A 25,791-nucleotide genomic window follows, 5' to 3' on the forward strand; every position below is an offset into this window, starting at 1 on the left:
TAGTCTTTCTCTTAAAGATTCATTTATGTACAATGAGTTTTATCCCTTTAGATAGATCAATTAAGATCCATACCTGATTGGTGTACATGAAATCCATCTCAAATTTCATAGCTGTAAGAAATTTCTTAAAACCAATATTAGATATTGCTTTTATATAGTTGGTAAGCTCATCAAGTATGAGATACTCATCATTTTTATCTTCCATGAGATGTCTATATTTCATTGGCGCATGACGTGTCCTACCAAATCTACAGAGTTCTTGTACTTCTTGAGCTTCAAGCTGAACATCCAATGTTGTAGCCTCAGGCTTAAGCTCCATTTGAATGGTAGTTTGTGATTCTCAAACTTCTTTAAGTTTTATTTTTATTTTTTGTATTCTTGTCTCCTTTAAAAATGACCAATGTAACATGTAAAAAAATGGTTGAAAAAAAGTTATTTAATTCGAGTATTGAAATTTTATTGATGTACTATTAAGTTCTACAGTGTTAAAAAATGAAAAATACTATTATTAAATTAAAATATTATTATATAAAATAAAATATGATATGATATTCATAAAAAAAACTAATAATATTTTACATAGTTTAGTAGATATAAAGCATAGGTAGTAGATATAATGAGGTTTTTCTTTTTAAAGTAGCACAATAAAAAAACAAATAAGGAAATAAAAGTTCAAAATTTATTTTTTTTTTAAAAAAAAGCATAGTTTAGTGAGGCGCAGGCGACATTTATGCTTCATGAGTTGTATATGTCATTTGTGAATCTCTTAAAAGAAAATACACAATTAAATGAGTGTGGTACAAAATAGGATTAAAACTATTTTGGAAAAAAGTAGAGCAATTTAGTTAAGATAAAATCATGTGGCTCTGCATTACCACCGCTACCCCACCTCTCATTTATGTAATATCATTGTATTGTATTCGCCTTCCATATATCATATGATAGTGTATAAAATTCTTTAGAAACTAAACTTAAATCATACGTTGTTAAAAAAATAAATAAACTTGTGATCCTCAAAAAATTAATATTTAATATGGTTTATAAAAATACTTTTCAAATTAAAATATATTAAATAATATAATTTTTTAACTTTTAATATTAGTTGATCAAAAACATATAAAAAATAATTTAATATTTCTCCAAATAAAAAACATTTTAAAAACAGATTCAGCGGCAAAATCAAAACCTCTTGAACAGTGTGTCCACCTCCTTACATTCTCCTCCTCTTCATGGGAAGACCCATCTTTCCTTTTCTCTCTCTTTTTGAAATCAACCCTGAAACTTGTAACAAAAACCCACCAAACCAAGAGTAAACAGGAACGTTAGTTGGTTGTTAAGGCAAAAGGGCATTTGCAAGGGCTATGGCTACTACCCTCAACGATCTGTCGAGTGTGATTTTGTTAACCATTTTACATTAGTTTCTGATACTCGAACCTGAAATTCGCTCTCTCTGGTAAACAGGAAATTCCTTGCTCTAGAGAGATGCACCCGCACCCGCACCTCCCTCACATTCCGTGGCAATACGTGTGATATCCACATGATTCCTACCTGTTTCATATCGATGACTCACCTCGATCCCTCTCTACTCTCTCGTTGGGGTCGTTCGGATCTCCTATCCTTCGCCACCTCAGACCCTTTCCCCCTCCACCACCGCCTTCATTTGGCCTTCCCTTTGGCAACCTCCATCACCATCTATTCTCGAGATGTTAGTTTTTTAAATATTGTACAAACAGTGAAAATTATAAAATAAAATTATTTAGGTATATCTAAAATCTTGTTAAACAAATCTAGAATTTAGGGATTTATTACTTGAAAATATAATTATTATTTTTAATAATTTTTTAAATATTAGGTTGTCGCAAACTATAAGTTATCTAATTGTTTGACCTTAAATGGTAATTCACACAAACCACACGTGAAAAATCTTCTAAATTTCTATTTAGAAGAGAGAAATTGATATACCTAAAGTGTTAGCTCTAATTCTGTGTTTTTGTAGCTTTTCTGTCTAATAAACAACAACTCATAAAAATAAGAAGCATAGCTTTCTATTTATAGAAAAATCTAAAAAACCCTATAAATTAGTAAAATATTAATTTTCCCTTGAATAATATCCATATATTAATTCATGATAATTTTAGAAATTAACACAATCAAGTCCTTACTTGATTTCTCTAGGTCTAGAAATATAATCTATGTATTAATTATATTCTAGTCCTTCATTTCTAAAATAGATTTTAATCAAGTCATACATAATTAAATCATCTCAAAAATTTTGACTAATAATTCTTAATATGTGTGATCCATTAGGTTCTTAATATGTTGATCCAAATATAAATTTTAATTGTAATTAAATAGAATTAAAAAAATTAATTTATTATCAATTTAATAATTAATAGCTCTAATGAATATTTAGTATTTAAAAAAGTATCAACTAGTAATATTTTAGGAACAACTTTATAATTTTTTTATTTTTGTGTCATAGACTTTATATATATATATATATATATATATATATATATATATATATATATATACTCTAAATTCATTAATTTAATATTGAAGATAAATTATGTATTTATAAATAATAAATATATATTTATATAAATATAATAATACCAAGTATAACAAAAAAAAATTGTTATGCATTATAGGGCATATTAAACTAAGAAGATCTCCTTCCATCCTCGTGGCCGCGACCGAGCCATGTCAAGCTCATCCCTTCGCATCAAGGCTCCTCGTCCCTTCGTCTTGGAAATGATTTAGTCCCTCTGTTTTGAGCACTGCCAGGCCCTTACTAGCCTCGACCTATCCTGTTTTTATTACTAGACTGAGCATATCCCTCCAGTTTTGCAAGCCTATCCCAGCGTGTCCAAGGCCTTGACATCCTTGGATCTTTCAACTGCTGCTTTAACTGCTGGTTCCAAGTCTGACGAGATTCACGCAATCACTGCAGCTTGCACTGGTCCAACCAAGTTTATTAATTGTTTGTATCTTCGGTCCAGGTTACATTGGAAGCGTTGGTGACGAGACCTTGCTAGCTATTGCTGCTAACTGTCTTAAATTAAGGGTTTGGCATCTCGTTGATATGGCGTCCTTGGGGAGCACTAGAGGGGAACCTGAAGATGATAGGTGCACGAAGGAGGATGCAAGGATTAGTAAAGCGGGGTTGGTGGATTTTTTCGCTGCCCTTCCTCTTTTACAGGAGTTGGTTCTGGATGTATACCAGCATGTCAGGGAAGCGCTTCGGCTTTGGAAGCGCTTCATTCAAAATGTCCTCAGTTGAAACTGCTTAAATAGGGGCAGTTTCATGGGATTTGTGTGGCCATTGAGACGCAGCTTGATGGGGTTGGCTTGTGTTCAGGCCTGGAATCATTGTCTATAAAAACTCGGCAGATTTGACGAACACGGGGTTGATCGAGATTGGTAGAGGGTGCCGTAAACTGGCAAAGTTTGAAGTTGAGGGATGCAATGAAAGGAATGAGGACAATGGCCTCATTGCTCCATAAGACTCTGATAGAGGTCAAAATATCCTGTTGCGAGAATCCTAGTGCTGTAGCATCTTTGCGATCACTGGAGCCTCTTCAGGATCTGATTGAAAGACTACACGTCGATTGTGTCCGGGATGGTTGCGAAGAGCATGAGCACGCAAGCAAAAAGAAGTGCAAGTATTCTTCGCATCCTGATTTTTCCTCCTGTGAGCTAAGCAATGGAAATAGAATTTTCTGCAAGTCCCGGAAAGGGCTCAAGTACCTTTCTCTATGGATTAGTGCCGGTGAGCTTTTGACTCCACTGCCGATGACTGGCCTTGATGCTCATCCAAATTTGGAGGAAATCAGGATAAGGGTTGAAAGAGACTGCAGAAGTGGGCACAAACCATCGAACCGTTGAGCTGCCTTGCTTGTTATCCTCGACTGTCAAAGATGCAGCTGGTTTGTATACAAAAGGTTTTGCATTAACCACACCATGTGGGCAGGTGGATTTGAGCCAGTGGCAGAGGTTCTTCATCGGAATTTAAGCCTGTATGAGCTTTTGATTATTGGCCACCACAAGAATTTAAGCCTGTCAATCAAAGGAGTCTGTCGCTTCCAGGAGCTGGTCTTCTTGCGGAATGCCTTGCAACGAGGCACCTTTTGCAATTACTCAATCAATAGGTATAGTCAATATTTTAGATCCTTCCTCTTGTCTTTCTTTTTCTAGCGTCGTATTGAAAGGAGCAGATAACGTATGCACTTTCTAGATTGTCAACTGCAATCGAAACTCTATTTTTTTTTTTTTTTTTTCTATTTCATTATCTCGTAGAAAATTGCACAAAAACGATACAGAGTTTGTGCCCCTGAAAAATTGAAGAATTTTATGTTCACAACGATCTGGAAAATTATGAGTTTACAACTTAGCCGAGAACATTGCGACACCTCTACCACGTTTAATAGGCACCAGAAACATACTTATCGGCAAAGCACGTACTCGCAATCATGCAATCGAGAGAGTATCTCTTCACAGCTTGGCCGTAAATGCGAATCTGCCCAACAATCTGGAAGAAGAAGAAAAAGGCGCATTATACGTGGTTTAAGACAACTCCAGTATCCGACCCATGAAAATAATTATAATTGGGTACCAAAAACATTTATTAAACGAGAAATTCCAAATAGAGGAACTGGGAATGGGGCAAGCAACGTGCTCTTTGAAATTATTCTTCAAAGCCAATTATCGCAAGCAAAGCACGCGTTTTGGGGCTCATGCAAAGTTAATAAAAAAATTAAAACGATCTCTGTTTGCCTGTAACCACAGATAGAGTTACCCGATATTAGCTTGCCCAGTGGACCTTCTGGAATCTCCAAACGGGACCTCTCATTCGCGACAGCATAAACTACCTACACAGGATAAAGCAAATGAACTACAAGTCAAATTGCAGAAATATGGGAAGCAAAAGAGTTAGGGAATGAAAAAAGGGAGTCCTGATAGAAAGAGTGAAACATACAAGATAAATCTAGTAAAGGTCCTGAAGAAACACATTATTCTATCACGCAACTGCCCCAAGGAGAAAAAAACATAAAATTCTGAAGTGAAATGAGAGCGACTAAGCATACCCTTTCTGGTGGTACACCTTCCCATGGTCTATTTAGTGTGCAGAGCTCCCACATTATCACCCCTAGGCTGAAAATATCACATTTTTCAGTGAAGGGTTCATTACGAATTAGTTCCGGTGCCATCCATTCAGGAGTTCCAGCAGACGAGGAGTCCCTAATTGGTGTGTCTGTCATTACTCTGGAGAGTCCAAAATCACAGATCTTAACTGTCATATGCTTATTCACAAGGCAATTTGCACTTTTAAGATCCCGATGAACTATCTTCATTCGATGCATGCACATCAACCCCCTTAACGACGAGCAAAAGAATAAAATATTATATAATCAGAATACAGCTGAATGCCAACTTGTAATTAATTACCTAATGTAGCTTAGTCAAATGCAGTTGGAACCCTTTTTTTAACAACTAAGAAGTTACCCAGCACACACAAGCTTCAATGGTGATAACAAGTAGCAGTCAAAATGCCCAGATAGGAGTCAAGGATAGTTGGCAATTACATAAACAGGCTCTCATTATCAGTTAGCCACAAAAAAAAATCATTTAAAAGCATCTCTTGGCTTCAGTTGTCTATTTGAATCCCATAGGCGATGTTGTGTATCAACCTTTCACAATCATGTCAAGTTTCTCTTCTATATAGAGAGCAGTGTTCTTTATCTCTACTCATCAAGCTCCAAGGGAGGTATTAGGCATAATATTATATTCTTAAAAATGATGTCACATATAAACCATGATAAAAGAATAGAGAAGTTAGCATTCAAGAAAATTGTTTAGCTAAGACCACCACAAATTTTCAAAGTTAGTTCCTCAAAATAAACAAACAAAGATGCTTATCCACAGAAGCATTTTCTAAATTAGGACATGACAAACACACCTGCATATATCACACAACATTTTTAGCTTCCTCCGCCAGCTAAGCTTCTTCTTCTGGCCACTCAAGTGGATCAAATAATACAAGGACCCCATCTCCATGTATTCAGTCACCATTGATAAGCGTGGAGGCCTTGTGCAAGCACCCAGAAATAAGATAACTGCGACAACCAGCATCAGTTGGTTCAGATGTCAGGAAATAAAATGCAGAAGAAAGATAGGAAGGAATTAATTAGGAGAGGAGGAATAAAGGTGGAGAAGAAGAATACAAAAGGGAGAAAAAAGAAGTTTCAACTCTCAATAACCTTCAACTACCTCAAAATAGTAGATTAGTGCCGTTAAATATAGGCACCTAAACCCTAGTTAAACCCTAAAATGGGAAAGAAAATGCATTAAGGTCTTAACAAAATAAAATCCATAACTACTACTGAACATTATCATGACCTTTTTTTAATATAAAACAAATAACATACTAACCTAAGTAACTAGATCCACCAAATAGCATTCAAAGAAAGTAGAACAAATCTCCTACTTTACTAAAAAGAAAATTCTTATAAATGTTCCATTCATTCTCCAACATTCTCCTCTTCTCGGGAAAAACTCAACATTACTTCAATTCAGCATTCCACAGCTTGAAGTTGCTCATTGAGTCTTTGTTCCATTTAATTTGCTGGGTCTCAAATCCAACCAAAAAGCTCAACGGGGTTATGAAAGTCAAATTCCTGGACCTGTTATGAATTTAGGGTGATTTGGTGATTAAAAAATTGATGTTAATAGTTTGGGTCGAGCTTAGGCTCTGATACCAAAGTTACATCTCTTTTTTTGTCATATATCAATCTCCCATAATTTTCACTCAATAGGTTTGGACAGGAATTTCACTTCTTTTCACACAGACACCAAACTAAAAGCAAGGTACTGAACATATGGAATTTCAAATGACCAACCATGTTTGAACAAAAACCATATTCAGCATCCAATCAAATCAGTGCTACATCAAAATGGAAAATCCAAAAAGGGCAAAACCAGCAGCTATGAGGTCACAAAAAAAGCCAAGGCAGGGTGAGTAGTACTAAAATCTTTTATAGAAAAGGATTCCTAATCAAAACTTACCTAATTAATAGAATACATCTAGCATTGAGATTCCTAAATAGAAATTATTAATTAAATTAAAAGTTCTAAACTAAGTAGAAAACAAATAATTAAAATCCAAAATCTGTTTGTTTTTAGCAAAGACTGAATGGAAGGGTGAGACTGCAAACATTAAGTAATGCTAAGAACAAAATTAATTGCCCAAATCAGTAAGGGTAACATTGTGAAGGAGGTAACTGTTCAGGGCTATTTTTGTAATTTACCCATATAAAATCCTCAAATAAGTCTAAATATTACAATAGCCCAATATAACTAGATTTTCCAATTAAGTAATCTCTAAGTTTCCTATCACAAGTATCTTGAAAATCTTCCATTCATTCTCCATCAGAAAAATAGGTAAGAAGCTTGCCAGTCAACCAGAAAACAGTAACAAGAAGATCCATCCTATTTTTTTCTGAGGCAGTAGATAACCAGAAAACAGTAACAAGAAGATCCCTCCTATTTTTTCTGAGGCGGTAGATCTTGTTAAATTCACAATTCCAAGTTATACATGCAGACATCACTTCAAGAAATCTTAGATAAGTGAAATATAAAAGATACAACTTAAGCAATTAGCAGGTAAGAGGAATACCATTAGGATGTCGAAGACGGCTGGAAGAAATCACATGCAAAAAATCATAGGATAAAGTCAGAAATATTGATAGGATAAAAGTAAAGCAACCCACATGTGAATAAGGAGAGACCTAAGAATTGATATCTCATTGCAGAAGTCCTCCATGTTTTCAGCAGTTAGATCTTGCTCTAGAAAGACCTTGATTGCGACATCTGTACCATTCCATACGCCACGAAATACCTCCCCAAAAAACCCTATATACAATCAAGACAGCTAAAATCAATAAAGCATTTTATATATAAATGACTTTACCCCACAAAAACAGAATATTAATTTTGTTTCCATATACAAGACGCTGCTTTGATTATCAATTTAGACTATAGTGCAGGAAGCAAGGAGAGGATGAGAGGGAGTTGGGAAGGATAAGGCTCTAAGAACTGCATTGATGGAAAGCTAAGCTTTGTGCATCATTCCTTCCATCAGATATGTTCAAATTTTAAGATAGACGACATTCAAACTTTCTTCACAGCAGTTTATTCAGCTAAGCAACAAATCTTATCTGTTGTTCAAGCTTCCTACATTGCACAATTTAGATAGCTCTTTTTTATTTTATTTTCTCACTATTTTCTCCAGCCATCTAGGGAGTTTAGAGTGGGTTGGGGTCAGACTCTTCATAAAAGCATGCATCTGTATATTAAATTCTGGATGACACAAAATGAGAACATGAAATCAAAGATGAACCATAAATTCAAGGGTACACTAATAGATGGCAGAGCAACCGCCCGTAAAATAATAGTAAGAAAGTGAACAACAATGCCTGCTGCCAACAGCTTGAGAAAACACTGGTTATGATTTCCTCATAACAAAACACCACCCAAATAAATGGAGAACTAAAGACATAAAAGTTGCAGGAATGGTATGCATATGAGATTGTGCTCAAATATTTGGACAGACATCATATCTTTAAATCTGAATGGTGGTTGATGAGGGTTCATCCAGTGAAACTGCAACCAAGGTCACTGGCCAGCTATTTATGACAGTTTAAAGGAGAGATAATAAACTCAAAACCTGTAGATCATTGCAAAATAACGGGAAAACATCAACAATCAAAACATTCTATTTCAATTTATCAATGAAAAAATAAAACGAGTATAAAAGACTAGATTCTAATGTCATTAGCATAGGTAGCAAAACAAATTCAACCACGGAAATTTATCCAAGAAAAAAAAGAAATCCCAGGAAGGGCTGCATGATAGAACTAAAACGAGACAATCCAAGGATTGTGAACCATCAAAATACTTGGAAGTATTTTAAAGTGAGAAATTAAAATTTCAAGTCCATGAAATGCGTGCCTGTTCCTTTCCTCTTTTATGAAAATATCTATTAAGATTTTACACAACCAACAGTGTATTGGAACCTTCAATCCAAGCACATTGTTTGCTATTACTGCAATTACAATAGAGACACCACAGTACTGTTCACCAAGGACTCTTGAAAGATTACAAAATTGTATGCCGACTCATTCCAAAAAAATGTAAAACTATAATAGGTAAATTTTGTACTGCAGTATTGACAGAATCAAAATTCAAAGCCAACAAAACTGTTGTAAATATAGTAAATCAATTATAGGATTGATTATTGTTCTAAATAGAGTAAGTCAACTATAGGGCTGTCAGTTATAGGGCTGATTGCAGGGCTGATTTATATGCATTCAATTATAGCTTGATTCTAGGGATTTAGATTAATCCTAGACCTGTATATATACATACTGTACTCATGCATCAAGAATGAGAGAAATATCATTTTCATACTCTAACAATTCTACATGGTATCAGAGCCATAGAATTCTCTTTTCTTTTAGCGTGGCCCAATTGAGTCCCAATTTTTTTTTCTCTACTGTTGGTTGTCCTGCTTTGAGTGCAGTAATGGCAGAGGGTAGGAACACAGAAGTGCAAACTGTGATTTCTGATGTTGTTCCTATGACAACAAAAATCACAGAGCACAAACTGAATAATACCAATTATTTGAATTGGAGCAAAACAGTGCGAGTGTATCTTCGTAGTATTGATAAAGATGATCACCTTGTTGATGATCCACCATCTGATGCTGCAGCAAAGAAGGCATGGTTGAGAGATGATGCCAGAATTTTCCTGCAGATTCGAAATTCTATTGATACTGAAGTGATTGGTCTAGTTAATCACTGTGAATTTGTTATTTTTTATATTCTGGCAAAGGAAATATCTCTCGTATATATGATGTGTGTAAGGAGTTTTATCGCCCACAGAAGCAAGACAGGTCTCTCACTGAATATTTTATGGATTTTAAACGGGTATACGAGGAGCTGAATTCTCTTCTTCACTTCAATTTACTCTCTGTTAGTCAAATCACTAAAGCTCTCAATTGTTGTGTCTTATTTTTCTCTGACCTATGTTTATTTCAGGATCTTATGACGGGGAAGATTATTGGTAGAGGACGTGAATCTGGTGGTCTTTATGTGCTTGAAACTACTATCCCAAAAATACCAAATCCGAAAGTGCCAAAACTTGTTGCTTGTTCCAGTACTATGACACCTCTCCAACTTCACTATCGGTTAGGGCATCCTTCGTTACCCATTTTAAAAAAAATTAGTTTCCTCATTTCCAAAAGTTATCTCATTTAAATTGTGAGTCTTGTCAATTTGCCAAACATCATCGCTCTTCATATGTACCAAGAGTTAATAAACGGGCTGCGTCCCCCTTTGAGTTAATACATTCTGATGTTTGGGGTCCTTGTCCAGTACTTTCTAAGTCTAGATTTCGATATTTTGTCACTTTTATTGATGACTATTCTCGTGTCACTTGGTTATATTTAATGAGAAACAGGTTAGAATTATTCTCTATATTTAGTGCCTTTTGTGCTGAAATAAAAACTCAATTTAATGTTTCTGTGCGCATTTTACGAAGTGATAATGCAAAAGAGTATTTTTCCAAGCCTTTCAATTCCTATATGTCACAAAATGGAATTCTTCATCAGTCTTCATGTGTTGACACCCCACCTCAAAATGGTGTTGCAGAATGTAAAAATAGACATTTACTAGAAGTTGCTAGAGCCCTCCTTTTTCAAATGAATGTCCCTAAACAGTTTTGGGCAGATGCAGTTTCGACTGCTTGTTTTTTAATTAATCGTATGCCCTCATCTGTTTTGGCTGGTGCTACTCCTCATTCTATTTTGTTTCCTTCTCATTCCTTATTTCCAGTTGAACCACGCATTTTTGGTTGTACTTGTTTTATTCGTGATGTTCGGCCTGGCATGTCTAAACTAGATCCTAAGTCTCTGAAGTGTGTCTTTTTAGGGTATTCTCGTCTACAGAAAGGGTATCGATGTTACTCTCCTGAGTTGGGTCGTTATTTGGATGTCTTCTGATATTTCATTTTTTGAAACCACTCCATTCTTTCCCATAGTCGAAAATTTATAATTGTGAGGGGGAGAATGATGATATTCTAGTGTACAATATCACCACTACTATTAACCATGCTTCCTCAAATGACCCAGTTCCCATAAAACCAGTCATCACCCAAGTGTATTCTCGACGTCCTCCACCAGACAACTCACGTCCTCCACCAGCTCCTACGTCTACAGATCCTAGTCTCGATCTTCCTATTGCTGTTTGTAAAGGTAAAAGACAATGTACTCATCCTATCTCATCGTTTGCTTCTTGTATACATTTGTCTCCTTCTTTGCGTTGCTTTATTGCTTATTTAGACTCTGTACCTGTTCCCAAAACTTTAGTTGAGGCTTTGTCTCATCCTGGTTGGCGAGTTGCTATGGAAGAAGAGATGAGAGCTTTAGACGATAATGGCACTTGGGAACTCGTAGACTTACCAGCAAGAAAACAAACTATTGGTTGTAAATGGGTGTATGTTGTCAAGGTCAATCCTGATGGGGCTGTGGCTCGTCTTAAATCTCGTCTTGTTGCCAAAGGATATGCTCAAACATATGGAGTAGATTATTCTGATACCTTCTCTCCAGTGGCTAAACTTGCATCTGTTCGTTTATTTATGTCTATTGCTGCTACTAATGATTGGCCTTTACACCAGTTAGATATCAAGAATGCATTTCTTCACGGTGATCTGAAGGAAGAAGTGTATATGGAGCAACCACCTGGGTTTGTTGCTCAGGGGGAGTGTAGTAAGGTTTGTCGACTTCGAAAGTCCTTGTATGGGTTAAAACAGAGTCCACGTGCTTGGTTTGGGCGATTCAGTGAGGTTATTCAAGAATTTGGTATGAAGAAGAGTAAGTGTGATCATTCGGTATTCTACCAACAATCTGAAGTTGGCCTTATCTTGTTGGTTGTGTATGCTGACGATATTGTTATCACTGGTAGTGACAGTAAAGGCATCTCAGCTCTTAAGTCTTTTCTTCAAGCAAAATTCCAAACTAAAGATTTGGGGATGCTAAGGTATTTTTTAGGTATTGAAGTTACAAAGTGTAAGAAGGGTATCTTTCTATCTCAAAGAAAGTATATTCTTGATCTTTTGACAGAAACTGGAAAGTTGGGTGCCAAACCTTGTAGTGCACCAATGGTCACCAACACACAACTTACAACAGAAGATGGTGAGCCGTTTGCAGATCCTGAGATGTATCGTCGATTAGTTGGCAAGTTAAATTATCTAACGGTGACTCGTCCTGACATTGCATATCCTGTTAGCATTGTGAGCCAATTCATGGCTTCCCCACGAACCACCCATTGGGCAGCCTTGGAACAGATTTTGTGTTATCTTAAAGGAGTTCCAGGGCGTGGTATATGGTATAGAAATCATGGTCATACTCATATTGAATGTTTCTCAGATGCAGATTGGGCAGGTTCTAAAATTGATAGAAGATCTACTACAGGTTATTGTGTTTTTGTTGGGGGAAACTTGGTGTCATGGAAAAGTAAGAAGCAAAATGTAGTCTCTCATTCCAGTGCTGAATCAGAATATAGAGCCATGGCACAATCCATGTGTGAACTTGTATGGATACAGCAATTGCTCAATGAGATTGGTCTTGGTAGTTCACTATCTATGAAGTTATGGTGTGACAATCAAGCTGCTCTTCACATTGCATCAAATCCAGTTTTTCATGAAAGGACTAAGCATATTGAAATTGATTGTCACTTCATCCGTGAGAAAATTCAGCAAAATTTGATCTCTACTAGTCATGTCAAAACTACAGAGCAGTTGGGTGATATCTTCACTAAAGCTTTGAGTGGTCCTAGGATTGAATATATCTGTAACAAGCTGGGCATGATTAACATATATGCTCCAGCTTGAGGGGGAATGTTGTAAATATAGTAAATCAATTATAGGATTGATTATTGTTCTAAATAGAGTAAGTCAACTATAGGGCTGTCAGTTATAGGGCTGATTGCAGGGCTGATTTATATGCATTCAATTATAGCTTGATTCTAGGGATTTAGATTAATCCTAGACCTGTATATATACATACTGTACTCATGCATCAAGAATGAGAGAAATATCATTTTCATACTCTAACAATTCTACAAAAACAACTGAAAAATGTAGGTACTGATGCTTACCAATCCCAACACGAGCTCCAACAGTTAATTCTGAGAAATCAATATTCCATTCTTGGAATGGTAGTAGGGGTTTACTATGGAACAAGGGAGATTCAAGAACTTTATTCCATGTTGTAACCAATTGATCGTTTGCTACAAAGCCTGAAGATCTGCTGCTCTGGGAAGTTTGACTTCTATATTCATGTGGGGAAGATGGTAATGAAATTGCCTTCTGGGAATTTATGTGGTCACTTTCAAGGGTATATAAAGCAGACCTTCCACCAGATATTCCCTCACGACCATCAAGATCAAAATTTGATACCTGATTCATGCACAAATTGATTAATTAGTACCAAGAATGCTAGGAGGATGATAACAAATGTGGGATAACTACACTAAGCCTATTTATGCAATTGGAGACTAATGACTCAACTTAACCTCACTTACTTCCATAACTAAACTAACACATGGAACTCACTGTGAAGAAACAACAGTAAGGAAAAACGTATATTAATGGATCTTCCTAGCTATGTGCAGAACCTATATTAGGATAAATTTAATAGAAGAATGACTAGCATCCAGTAACTTAGATTGTTTGTGGTGGAATAGACAATTCAATCCTGGTATCACAAATATACGAGATGTGACACTTTTTTTATGACCATGTAAGCTAGGCACGGCTGAGTCCATAACCCATATCCATATGTCAAAGGACTCACGCAAGATTTCTCTCTTCTCTTACTGAAAAGGATAGTGATCCATCAAAGCTGACAGACAAGACCATAAGATCTACTTGGTTTGGTGATGCTAATTATGCAAGCAACCAACCATGTTTGGCCACTCATGTGGCCTAAAATCAAATTCCATGTTTATGAATAGTCTGGAGAAGAATAAATGGCAGTAAAACTCAAAATAATACGAACATAAACAATAATTGGCAAAGAGAAGTTCTTACGCCAAGGAGAGAAACAAAAGTACCAAAAAGAAAAAACATACATTTTTTTGAAGATCTGAGCCATTGTCCTTGTCATCTAAATTATTTGTAAACAACCTATCATTGCCATGTTCACTCAAAAGACGATTTTGCTTCAAAGTTTCATTCATAGCACGTACAGCCCTGAAATAATTGATTAATTTTACCATATAAGAACAAGACATTTTATCCACAATCAATCAATCAAAGTTTCAAACAGCTTGAGCAATTTTGTCAATGAATACCAAAAGCTAATTGAACAACAGCTTTTATCATTGAACATGATAACCAAATAACCCATGTACACAAGGATAAAACAAAGATATTGAGAAAACCACTCAAAGAAGAACCAAATTCTGCTAAATTTTATCTCGTCAATCAATAACATCCCAACTTCCAATGTCTTAGGTGCCCGGTACAAACTAGGAAATTTCAGAACTGATAAAATTAGGATCCTGGAGCCATTTGAGAAATAAATACTGTTATAGGAAAACCAACTAAATATGAAATAAAGGTAGATTCCTAATAAAAACTACTTCCCACTGAATGGTAAATAGTATAACTCCAAATATCTATTAAGAATCTTGAAGTATAGAAAACAATTAAATAAAGGAAATATTAATACTCCAAGGCTGAGGCTTTCCGCAGTCTCCTGGAGGGTTCGATCGAAGGTAAATGCTAGAATCATTTTTTATCAAGGCAAATTGTTGTGGAATAGGATATTGTTGCTAGACATTTGTGTACTAGGTCTTTTTAGGTTGTCTCCCTAGTTGAAATTCAGAGACCAAGTTTGGAAAGGCTAGATGTACAACTCCCGATTTCCCCAAAGTACTTGCTCAAAAACAACTAACCTTTTATTACCTTGATAGAAGCCTCCACTCATTTCATCTTTCTTATAAAAGTTAGAGTGTCTGTGTGTCATTCTTGGCAATCTCATTTTCATGAGGTATAAAAAGGAAGAAATTTGGAACTCAGCTCAGCATTTTTCATCATGGTGATAGGATAATTTGGTTAAAAGTGTACAAGGAAAAAACTACAAATGAAAGGGTAAAGAATCACTTCAGCCTGTATACCAAAATGAAACAGAATAGCCTTGGATAAGAGAACAACAAAAACAAGTGTAAGACTGCATGAGAATAAGGTTGTGGTTGTGGTTGTAGTTGTAGCTTGACCATGTTGTAATAGTAGATAGCCAAGAGATGGCTAGTAGAAAAGAAGTGTTCCCTAAAAAAAGGTGTTGAAATAGCCGTTACAAATAATATTAAAGAAAAAGGATAGTAAAGCTCCAAAATGTAGCAGCTCCAGAAAAACTAGCTTCTAGGTTTTCTAGAATGCGGCCCACATAGGCCCGTAGCCAGCAACCAAACATATTGGATTGGGCTTTCTTCCCAAAAAGCCATAAAAACCAACCCTGCCCTTGGACCCAAATGGGCACTGAGAAGAATTAGGAGAGGGAGATGAGAAGTTACATGCCAAACACAGGACACTTTATCAATAAAATTCCATATCAAGCCTGACTAGAACATAGAATTGCTGCTATTTTATAGGTAGCAAAACCCTAATAATCCTAAATTTAGTAGAAAATAAATATCCAAATAGGAAAAGAATTCCTTCTTGAGAAGAGCACCTGATATCCTAATATTCTAGACAAATTAGTTAAAGGACTACATAAATCTATTCAAAGAAAAATCAGAATAACCTAATTTGTATTTTCTACAACTACAGTCATAGTAACATAGCATGATCATAGCTTACTGCAACCACATCATAGCCTAATATCTAAACAAATATAATATTATAATTTGTTTTTCTACAACAGCAACATAGATTACTCCAATTGTAACAAAACAGAAATCAAGTCAAAATAACAAAATATGATAAACACAACTATAGCACAGTAGCATCACAACATAAAGCCATAATGAAACAAACATCAACCTTACGATGTCATCACCAATTTCTGGGGTCATGCTAATACTTCTTCTTCTCATTCTATGAGCTTCTGATGTTGATGCACCCTCTGACCTGTAGCTACACTTGACAATCCAATATTAGCATAATCTCAGATCACAACTAATCAACTATACACCATTGTATCATAGAAATTAGTAGATATACCATTATTACCAGAGATGCATAAACAAAGAAAGAATCGGGTAAATTATGCACAAGCTGCTAGGATAATAAAGCAGTAACACTTGTTGGTGTGTTTTAAGAATAGGGAGTGTGCTAAAAAAGATGCCATAATGCAGCCTCCACCCTTCCTCATATCATTATTTCCTCTGCTCTTTTTATATTCCTTTTCTCAATTCTCAATTACAATATTACATAAACATCAGTATTACTTACTGGCTTAGAACCATGAAGCGCACACATTTCACATTAAAAAGTTCAACATAAAACACAGGGAGTTTGCCTGTGATAAATTAGAGTAAATTATTCATTAGCCTCTGACTTTTCAACCTGGTTGTATGTTATACTTAGTCCTCTGTGTTTGAAAACCTATAACTTAGTCATTTGACTTTGATTGACCATTGTATAACTGAAACCTTGGTTGGTTTTTCAATAAATCCCAAAAGCATGCTTTGACGTTTAAATTATTAGATAAAAACTAACATAGCAGGGTTTTAGAAAAAAGAAAAAAAAAACAAGACTTCTTTGATAAGACAGCAGTTAAAAAGAATCAAGGGACTAAGTTATTAGTTTTCAAACATGAGCAACTAAGTTATAATTGTGTTCAAAACAAAGAGATAACAGAATAATATACTTGATAAATTACTTCCATAGATCTATATATGACGTGTGTGTCTTCGTGGGTTGTACATGCTACAAAGGAAATATGCTTTTGAAATAAGAAAACAAGTGAAGCTTTCAATATTTTGTTTTTTTATTTTATCAATCAGTTTATGAATGGGTGGGTGGGTGACAGGAACGGCTATTAACATTATCTTGCCCATTACACTAGATTTTTCAATTTTTTAATGTTGTTCTCTTTTTGGTAGAAATTAAGTTAGAATCTCTATGAGCACATTGTATGCTTTTATAAGTTGGATTGTCAAAGGACTTTTAGGCGGAAACAAATAACATGTCTTGTTATTTGGTTAATAGATCCTCATTGACAGTTTTAGAGTTGAAGTTTCCATATGAGGTATAGTCTGGCTCTCCTGTTGATTACTCTAAACTACGAGTATTTGGTTGTACTGCTTGTGCTCATATTAAGGAAGATAAACTTAGTTTAAGAGCGAAGAAAGGCATATTCCTAAGCTATGCATTTGGGGTGAAGGGCTATCAATTGTGGTGTGTTAATCCCAAGTCTCCTAAGTTTATTACTAGCAAGGATGTGATCTTTGATGAGTCTAATATGTTTCAAAAGGAAAAGAAATCGATTGGGATTGATATTGAGATGAACCAAAGTAATAGCAAACAAGTGGAACTTGAGGTCAGAGCTTCAAAGACAGTGTAGAAAGATAATTTAGATAAGCTTTTTAAGGAAGTGGTGCAGCATATTATTGTTAAAAATGCACCTAAAGAACAACCTTACAGTATTGCTATAGGAAGACAAAGAAGACAAATAAAAACCCCAATTATGAGGGTTATGCTGATCTAGTTGATTTTGCCTTGAATGTTACAGATATTCTTGATAATCTTGACAATCATGAGCTTTGTTCTTATAAAGAGTCAATTTCTTGCAAAGAATCTTCTCAATAGTTGTTTACTATGTATGAGAAGATTGTGTCTCTTTATAAGAACCAGACACGGGTGCTTGTTCAACCACCACAGGGCTGCAAATTGATTTAGGAGAGGAAAGATGGAATCTTAGAGGTTAAGGATTCAAGGTTTAAATTGTTAAGGGCTTTACATAAAGAGAAATTGACTTCAATGAAATGTTCTCTTCAGTTGTGAAGCATAGCTTTATTTGGGTATTACTTGCTATGGTTGTTTTGTTTGACTTAGAGCTTGAGCAATTGAATGTCAAAACAGCTTTTCCATATAGTAAGTTGGAGGAGAGGATCTAAATGCATCATTCGAAGGGTTTCATTGCTCAAGGTAAAGAAAACCATGTGTGCTTATTGAAAAAGTCATTGTATGGCTTGAAGCAATCACCGAAACAGTGGTATAAAAGGTTTGATGCTTTTATGCTTGGACATGGTTACTTTATGTGTGACTATGATAGTTGTGTATATTTTAGAAAGCTCTCGGATGGTTCATTTGTGTACTTGTTGTATGTTGATGACATGTTGATTGCTTTCAATAACATGTTAGAGATCAACAATTTGAAAAATTAGTTGAGTTTGAGATGAAAATTTGAGTGCAACTAAGTAGATTTTGGGTATAGAGATACTTGTCATAGATAAAGTATCATGAAAAGGTACTTGAGCGTTTTAGTATACAAGACTGCAAGTCAGTGCAAATGTAGCTCATTTTAAGTTATTTTCAGGTTTGTCACCAAAAACTAAGGATATGGAGCACGTCTCAGGTGTTCCATATGTTAGTGCAGTTGGAAGCATAATGTCTGTTATGGTCTACACTCGTCTAGACATTTCACATACTGTTAGTATGGTCAACAGGTTTATAAAAAATCCTGGTGAAGTTCACTGGCATGACGAGAAATGAATCCTCTATTATCTTAGAGATACTACATATGTTGGCTTGATAAATGACAGGAGTAGTAGTACTATAAGTAATATTAAGGGTTTTGTAGATTCATATTACACTGGTAATTTAGACAAGGGCATCGTTGACAGGTTATGTTTTCATTCTCTCAGATTATGTCATTAGTTGAAAAGCAATTTTACGATCCACTGTTATCTTTTCTACAACAGAAGCTGAGTACATGATATTGACAGAAGCAAGAAAGAAGCTTTATGGCTGAGAAGTTCAGTTGATAATCTTAGTTTGTCACATGAGTTGACTGTTATACATTGTGATAGCCAGAGTGTTATTCATCTGGCCAAGAACTAGATGTACCATGAACAAACCAAACATATTGATGTTATGTATTAACATATTGATGTTATGTATTATTTCATTTTAAATATTATGTCATAGGGTGCTTTATATCAATGAAGAAGATTGCTACAACTGAGAACCCTGCACATGTGCTGAACTAAAAACCCTATAGATATGTTGACGACGCTTATCTTTGTAGTCAAGTTCAAGCATTTCTTAGACTTCATTAGTTTGTGTAGTACTTGAAAGATGCTTGATGAAAGTGATCATAAAGGAGTTCAAGTTTCGAAAGTTAGCTCACTTTAAGCCAAGGTGGAGATTTGTTGGGATTTTCTTAAATTATGGGCCAAAATGAGAATAAATAATCATGTACTTGGTCCACATGTAAAAGCCTAAAGTTCTCAAGTTTTAGGATTAAGGCTTATTCGTAGATGTCTCCATTCTCTATACTTTGGTGACTAGAAAGGCGAGCAAATGTGAGTTTTAGATTATTTTGGGATCTTGGGTTTGAGTAATTTTGCATGACACCTTGTAATTTCTACTTTCTCATAGTGAATTTCTTTGGTCATCTTGCCCATGGAAAAGGCCTAAGTTATTGAATCACGTAAATTCCTATGTGCTCATGTGATTGATTGTACTTGTTCTTTTATATTTGTTCTTTTATATTTTTCTCTACTTGCCAATTGGTTTGAGATTTTAAAGTTATTTCCACAAGAAAGTCCTTAATCCAACAATATGCTTTTGGTTGAATGATGCAATCTTCCCTTTGGTGTGACTCCCAAGGGAAAATTAAAAGTAGTCACAGGATTGAATATTTTTTTCTTAATCTGTGTAAGTCAAACAAGATGCTCTTTACAGGACAGGGAGTGCAGGATTCTGGAATACCAAAGAAGCTTAACCAAGGTGATCCAAAATCACTATGCCAACCATTTTAGTCATATTTGGAACCTAATTAGCTTTAGAAAAAAGATAATTCTGGAACCGAATAAAATAACTAACCATAAAATGAAATCTAAATAGATAGTCAACTAATTAACATCAACCTAATTAGCTTTAGAAAAAAGATAATTCTGGAACACAATAAAACAACTAAACCATAAAATGAAATCTAAATAGATAATCAACCAACTAGGCAACTAACATCAAGAAGTATTTTCTAGTATAATGCTCAAATGTGTTTAAAAAATAGGAACAAAAAGGTATGAACCTCGATGTAGCAACATCATCAGCATAATCTCTAATTGAATGTCTATCACCACTTAACATGGACCGACCACGCGCTTGCAATGAAGGATGTTCTGGACTGCAAAACAAAGATCAATGAAGTTGTTGGCTAAAACTTCACCATTACAAGTTTTATAGTTTAACTTTGACATAACCACGAACAACCATATTTAGGACTAGTGAAAAATGAATATACAACACACCTTTAATCAGATCAATTGAATCAGAGTACATAGAAATCAATGTGGATAATTGCATGCATGTGAATGAAACCTCTAACCCCATGTCCACCCAATAGAATAAATGGAAAAGAATGACACTGGCCAGGCAACTCAAATGACAATTAAGAATCCATACATGCAAAGTCGAGGCACAAACCAAACAATACCCAATGCAGTGTTAGAACATCCAACCTCTATCTTTTCCATTGAAAAACAAATCTAAGGGTGCCCTCCTATTCACTATTTGAAAAGAAGCATTTTCAAGTGACATAGTTTCTAAGTTTTCTAGGAATTAAAAGCTAGAAACTAGAAATGTAGAAAAGAAAGCCAGTGGTCTAGGTTCCCATCAAATAAGAAGTCAAAAGTGCATGCTTTCTTGAAAAGCATGAAAAAGCATCAAATTATGCTTTTGCTGAAAAGGCATGCAGCCTGGAAATGCCCAACCATGTACTCATCTAGTTAATTATTGCTTATACAAAAGATATAATAAATCCCTTGGGGGTAAATGCTAGAAAAATAAACCACAAATTTCAAAAAAAAAAAAAACTAGAATATAACAAGTATGGTATCAAATGCGATAATATAGTTCAAGCCTTTAGCCCTATGATTAAAATGGGTAAATCCCCGCCTCCCCCCAAAAAAAGAAACAATTTTAAGAAAAACTTGCAGCCAGGCCTGTATAAAGTTTATGAATTACACATTAATATACTTTAATAGGTTCATTATGCCCATAATACCACAGCCCTGCCATGGGATCTTATTCTTTTAACTTATGACTGTTAAAAGATAGGAGATCATTCCCCCAAAGGAATGAGGGGAAAGAAAAGAACCAAGAGAGTACATATATTAGTACTCTTGGCAGCAAACCTATTGAAAGAATTGAAAATTCCCACCTAATAGAGTACTCTTGGCAGGGACAGAAGTAAAACTTAACTTCCAAACATTCATGTTGATTCCCTGTAAATGTGAAACCAAATGAAAAAGCTCTCAAGGGAAACCATGCTATTACCTTGAACTAGCAGTCCGCTGTTCAGCAATGACCTTTTTCCGGCTACGTCTCCAAAAAGTAGTTGCAATATTCGGTTCGCTTTGTGATAAGCTGGGAGGAAAAGAACATGTTCAAGTACAACATTCTGCTCTATAGTATGGTTAAAGTCAACAAAAAGAAACGAAAAATTTAAACAATAAAATAGAATACAAGAAACAAGAAGCGTCATACCAAGTTCACATTGCAAGAAGGAACTTCTCGGGTGAAGATATATATTATTACCTCAATTTTCTGTCAATAGAGGTGGCAGATCGCAACATCATATTTCGCAATGAAGGGCCTGACACATTCGAAGATGCCTCTAATTTCTTATGGAACTGAAGGTTTTCATCTTTGTCAGCACTGTGGCATCAAAAATAAGACATAGCAACTTACTATTTTCAGAACTCTCATTAACAGATTGTCATTTTTTGAAAAATCATGCATTAGCTATTTGCTAACCTGTCAGGGTCCGCTCTTTCTGCAAAACCATACAGAGGACTGTTTGGCTCTAGAGGAGAATCACAGGAATCATTTTCTGCAGAGTCACTCTCCCCTGCTGCTGAAATATGAGTCATAAAAATCGCCCTGGTCGAACTCGGTATCAATTGACCAGGAAACCGCACAAGATCAACCAGTAGTTCCACAGAATTCAACACAACAATCACAGACATGTGTTTATATGAGTCCACACACTCAACAGTCCCATCATTTGGTAAACCCTGGGAAAAAAAAAAAACAGTAAGAAATCTTTCAGATATTGTATATCTTAATTAGCAATAAATTGCATCTTTAACTAATTTTGGGCATTCAATAAAAATGAAGCAGAACAGTTGAACTCACTGGGTGAAGTTAAAAGCTTACCACCATGAGTCTACTTTCAAGACCTACAGAATCTGCTAAAACTTTGAACAAGATTGCCCTAGGACAGCATGACCCTTGCCTTATTTGCCCCAGCAACTGAACACCTCGATTTTCTAACACGTGGGAGGCTTCTTCTAGTGCAGCTTTTGCTGGACTCTCCACATTTGGTCTTTTATAAAAATCAGAAACCTGCTCAGGAACAAGAGAAATGAAAATGAAAAGAGCAATTTTTGGACTGAATAATGGAACAAAAAAATTAAGAAGATCGACAAAACTAGGTAGAATTTGGTCCCTGAATTGGCTTGGAAACAAGGAATTATTACCTTAATACATTGCAATTAAATTACAAGTAAAAAGGTAAATTAAAGCAGAAGTGAAAAACAGAAAAGAAAATCTTTTCATTGTAGCACAAATAGTTAATGATGTGTGGTTTGAGAAGCCCGCACCAAACATGCATGAAAACATCCAATGTAGTTGCATAGGCAAGAAAACAGTTTTTGCCAAGATGTGAAGGGGTTTGTAATATGTCTTGACAATAGGTTAAGGATGTATAGATTTCCTTGGCATAACCAAGACTACATCACAGTAAAAAAGAAAAATAGTTTAAGGTGGAGAGGGCAACAAAAAAAGAAGAAAAAGGTAAAGATAATTAAAGGGCGAAAAAAGAGCAACTGAAAACTTCAAATGAGATATCCATTTAATAGAACAATGGTTATTCAAGAATTCTTACCAATCCAGCAATCTTTTTTATCATTGCAGCTGGATTTGAGTTCAACCCTTTTACCAGTGCCACAATCAATTGCTTAAGCATGGATAGCTTTTTGTCTTTCTTAGCATCTACAAGAATGACATCAGCCTTGAAACCCTCGGCTCCCATAGAATGAAGCTCATCTAAAGTTGGAATATTAACAAAGAGCTCCTTTAGCCTTTTATCCTGTAACAATCCATGATATTAAATCATCACAACATGAAGGAAAATCAATGGTCTAAGTGGGCAACCAAACAAATGGAGCAAGTTGGAAAGTAAATTATAAGTTAGGACACAATCCATCAAGTAATGTGCATCCTCTTTGAAAATATCAACAATTTAAATAATCCAGAAAATGCATTTAGCATTGTTTGAACTTATTTCATTTCTCAACATCCAAAAAAGAAAAGAAAGAAAAGAAAAGGCATTTCTCAACAACAAACGTGTAGAAAAAATAGTACAAAGAGGTCAAACATTTTTTGGTCAACAGAAAAAATTCATATCGACTTTCAAAGAAGCAGAACAAAGAGACAATGCAACAAAGGTCATGAGATTGATGGATGCATTTTCTGATACCACTGTTTTATCATGAATCTTCCTTCCATCACTCAAGTTTGATTCTGATAGAACTAAATAAAACTATCTCCATCAAAGGTCTAAGAATTTAATAAAAACTAAAAATCAAAAGTTACAATGTTATAAATTTATTTGTTAAAAGCACGAAAGGTCCACCATCTCAACCTCAAAGTTGCGCATTATGCATCAATTTCAAAATTTCTCTTTAATTAAGTGTTCTAAAAGGAAATCATCCAAAAAAAGCAAGAAAACGAAGAAGAATTTGACACCACCCAAGATACTTCCTACTGTAACTATATGGAAGCACGCGCCACATTATCCACAAAAGACCTAATAGTACATTTTAACATGCAACTTCTAACTCTTAGTTAAGAGTAGAGGAAAATATTTGCAATACAGAAGGTCAAGAAACAGAACAAAAGGTTACATCATAACTAACATAGTTGAGCATAAGAAGATAATGACCACAAATTAAAAGGAAATGATTATCAAACACAAGTATAAACAAGAGAAAAAATCTCATAAATGAACTATTTCTTCACAGGCACATTATTTGTGGATCTGTAAAAAAGATTAAGTTCCAGCAAAGATCAGACTACTCAACCAAAGGAACTTATATCAAATAAATATGAACAAGAATTTAGAATATATAAATTCTCACCGGTATGACAGAGTAAAAACCATTTGGTATTTGTTTGGAAAGCATCCCAGTGCTCCAGAGAATTTGTGATGCAGTCTGAGAAGACAAACCATCTTCCTCATAACTTTTAGGTGATTCTTTATTACTCAAAGTATCTTCTTGAGAAAGCAAAGAGACAGAGTCAAATTTCTCGATAAAGTCTGAACCCCACCACACAGAATTTGAAGGCCCTTGCTCCACTGGCCCTGAATCATCTCGTGTCTCCTCCATGTCCTTAAATATTTGGGATGTAAAACCATCTCGGTCCCCCACTCCTTATCCCATAAAAGACCTCGCCAATCTCGCAATGGTTTTTACACAACTAAACAATGTATTAAAAATCTCTTCTGTTCTGGCTTGGTTATGCTGGAGGCCATTTGACCTGCAAAGCTAAAATCCTATGTGAAACTGGAAAATTCATAATGTCAGTTTAAATATTTTTTTATCTAAAAAAAAAAACTAGAGAGATCACAGTGCAAAGGCACATCATCCCAACAATGATACAGAAGCGCAGAAACCAAGACAGTTCAGCCCCACCTCATTTAGAGATCGAAAGAGCACCACCACACCAATCTAGTAAAGCTCAATTATTAGAAAGGAGCTCTAAGAAATCAAAGTCAGAAGCCTGGTGGATGATTGATTTTGACTAGAGATTGCATCTGCTGATAGATATTTGATTTGATTAGAGATGGCAAACAAACATGATTTATTTTCCATGAAGGGAATGTCATTGCCATTGGAGCAGATACGCAGTCATTTACCATTACACACACACACACACACACACGTAAAAGAAGAACAGAATACAAACAGAATTAACTTAATTAAACAAATTTACTATTTCAGTATTGTTTAAAAATAATTGTGCCAATAATCAATCAATCCTTAATGAATTAAACCTGAGCATTGCAAAATGGGCCTAACAAAGAGAAAGAAAGATCCAATCCTAAATCTAGAACGATATATAAATCTGATAGAAAAGAGATACAAGTAAATAGAGTAGGAAATCAAATCTAAAGAGAAAAGGCAAGAGTGATACCAGCAGATCGAAGCATTGGAAGAAGCAATTGCCACTCCAGCCAACATCAATTGAATCTCAACTCTTCCTTTTTAAACAAACAAAACTCATCTCTTTTTTTCTTTCTAGAAATTTATGATAAACATATCTTTTTATTGTGTGTTTGAGTAAATACTGAAGAGAAACAGAGAGCCAAGGAGGGGAGAGGGGGTTGTAGATGGAGGGAAAGAGAACAGGTCAGGGAGAAGAAAGAGACGGAGAAATATTTATATCTTTTTTTTTTTTAATATGTCTTGAAGATGCGGATACGAAAATATT

At 35.2% G+C, this 25,791-nt stretch overlaps 1 protein-coding gene and 1 pseudogene across 5 annotated transcripts; one reads left to right on the forward strand and one right to left on the reverse strand.

Moving 5' to 3' along the window:
• The first annotated feature begins 229 nt into the window (after nt 1–229).
• LOC112326556 (F-box protein MAX2-like) lies at nt 230–4,549 on the forward strand (annotated as a pseudogene).
• On the reverse strand, nt 4,297–25,791 carry LOC7458243 (probable serine/threonine-protein kinase SIS8). Of its 5 annotated transcripts, XM_024594294.2 has the most exons (18): nt 25,495–25,790; nt 24,993–25,114; nt 24,438–24,863; nt 23,183–23,386; nt 22,453–22,641; nt 22,051–22,310; nt 21,832–21,951; nt 21,571–21,660; nt 20,324–20,419; nt 16,105–16,197; nt 14,190–14,310; nt 13,215–13,515; nt 7,788–7,911; nt 7,676–7,695; nt 5,960–6,116; nt 5,088–5,376; nt 4,799–4,871; nt 4,297–4,531 (listed from the first exon to the last, which is right to left on the reverse strand). In XM_024594294.2, exons 3-18 carry the CDS (start codon nt 24,684–24,686, stop codon nt 4,446–4,448), a joined length of 2,472 nt encoding a protein of 823 aa, XP_024450062.1. In that variant the 5' UTR covers nt 24,687–24,863; nt 24,993–25,114; nt 25,495–25,790; the 3' UTR covers nt 4,297–4,445. The 5 variants fall into 5 exon arrangements, with proteins under 5 accessions (XP_024450062.1, XP_024450065.1, XP_002302822.3 ...); XM_024594297.2 differs by lacking the exon at nt 24,993–25,114 and having other exon boundaries at nt 5,088–5,265; nt 25,495–25,791; XM_002302786.4 differs by lacking the exon at nt 24,993–25,114 and having other exon boundaries at nt 24,438–24,837.

Source organism: Populus trichocarpa, chromosome 2, assembly GCF_000002775.5.
Source record: "Populus trichocarpa isolate Nisqually-1 chromosome 2, P.trichocarpa_v4.1, whole genome shotgun sequence".
NCBI classification, from domain to species: domain Eukaryota; kingdom Viridiplantae; phylum Streptophyta; class Magnoliopsida; order Malpighiales; family Salicaceae; genus Populus; species Populus trichocarpa.

Coding starts and splice junctions, on each gene's coding strand:
- LOC7458243 (XM_002302786.4), bottom strand. CDS start 24,686: ATGGAGGAGACACGAGATGATTCAGGGCCAGTGGAGCAAGGGCCTTCA. Junction 23,387..24,437: donor GTTTTTACTCTGTCATACCG/GTGAGAATTTAT, acceptor GGATTGTTACAG/GATAAAAGGCTAAAGGAGCT. Junction 5,377..5,959: donor ATGTTGTGTGATATATGCAG/GTGTGTTTGTCA, acceptor CTCGTCGTTAAG/GGGGTTGATGTGCATGCATC.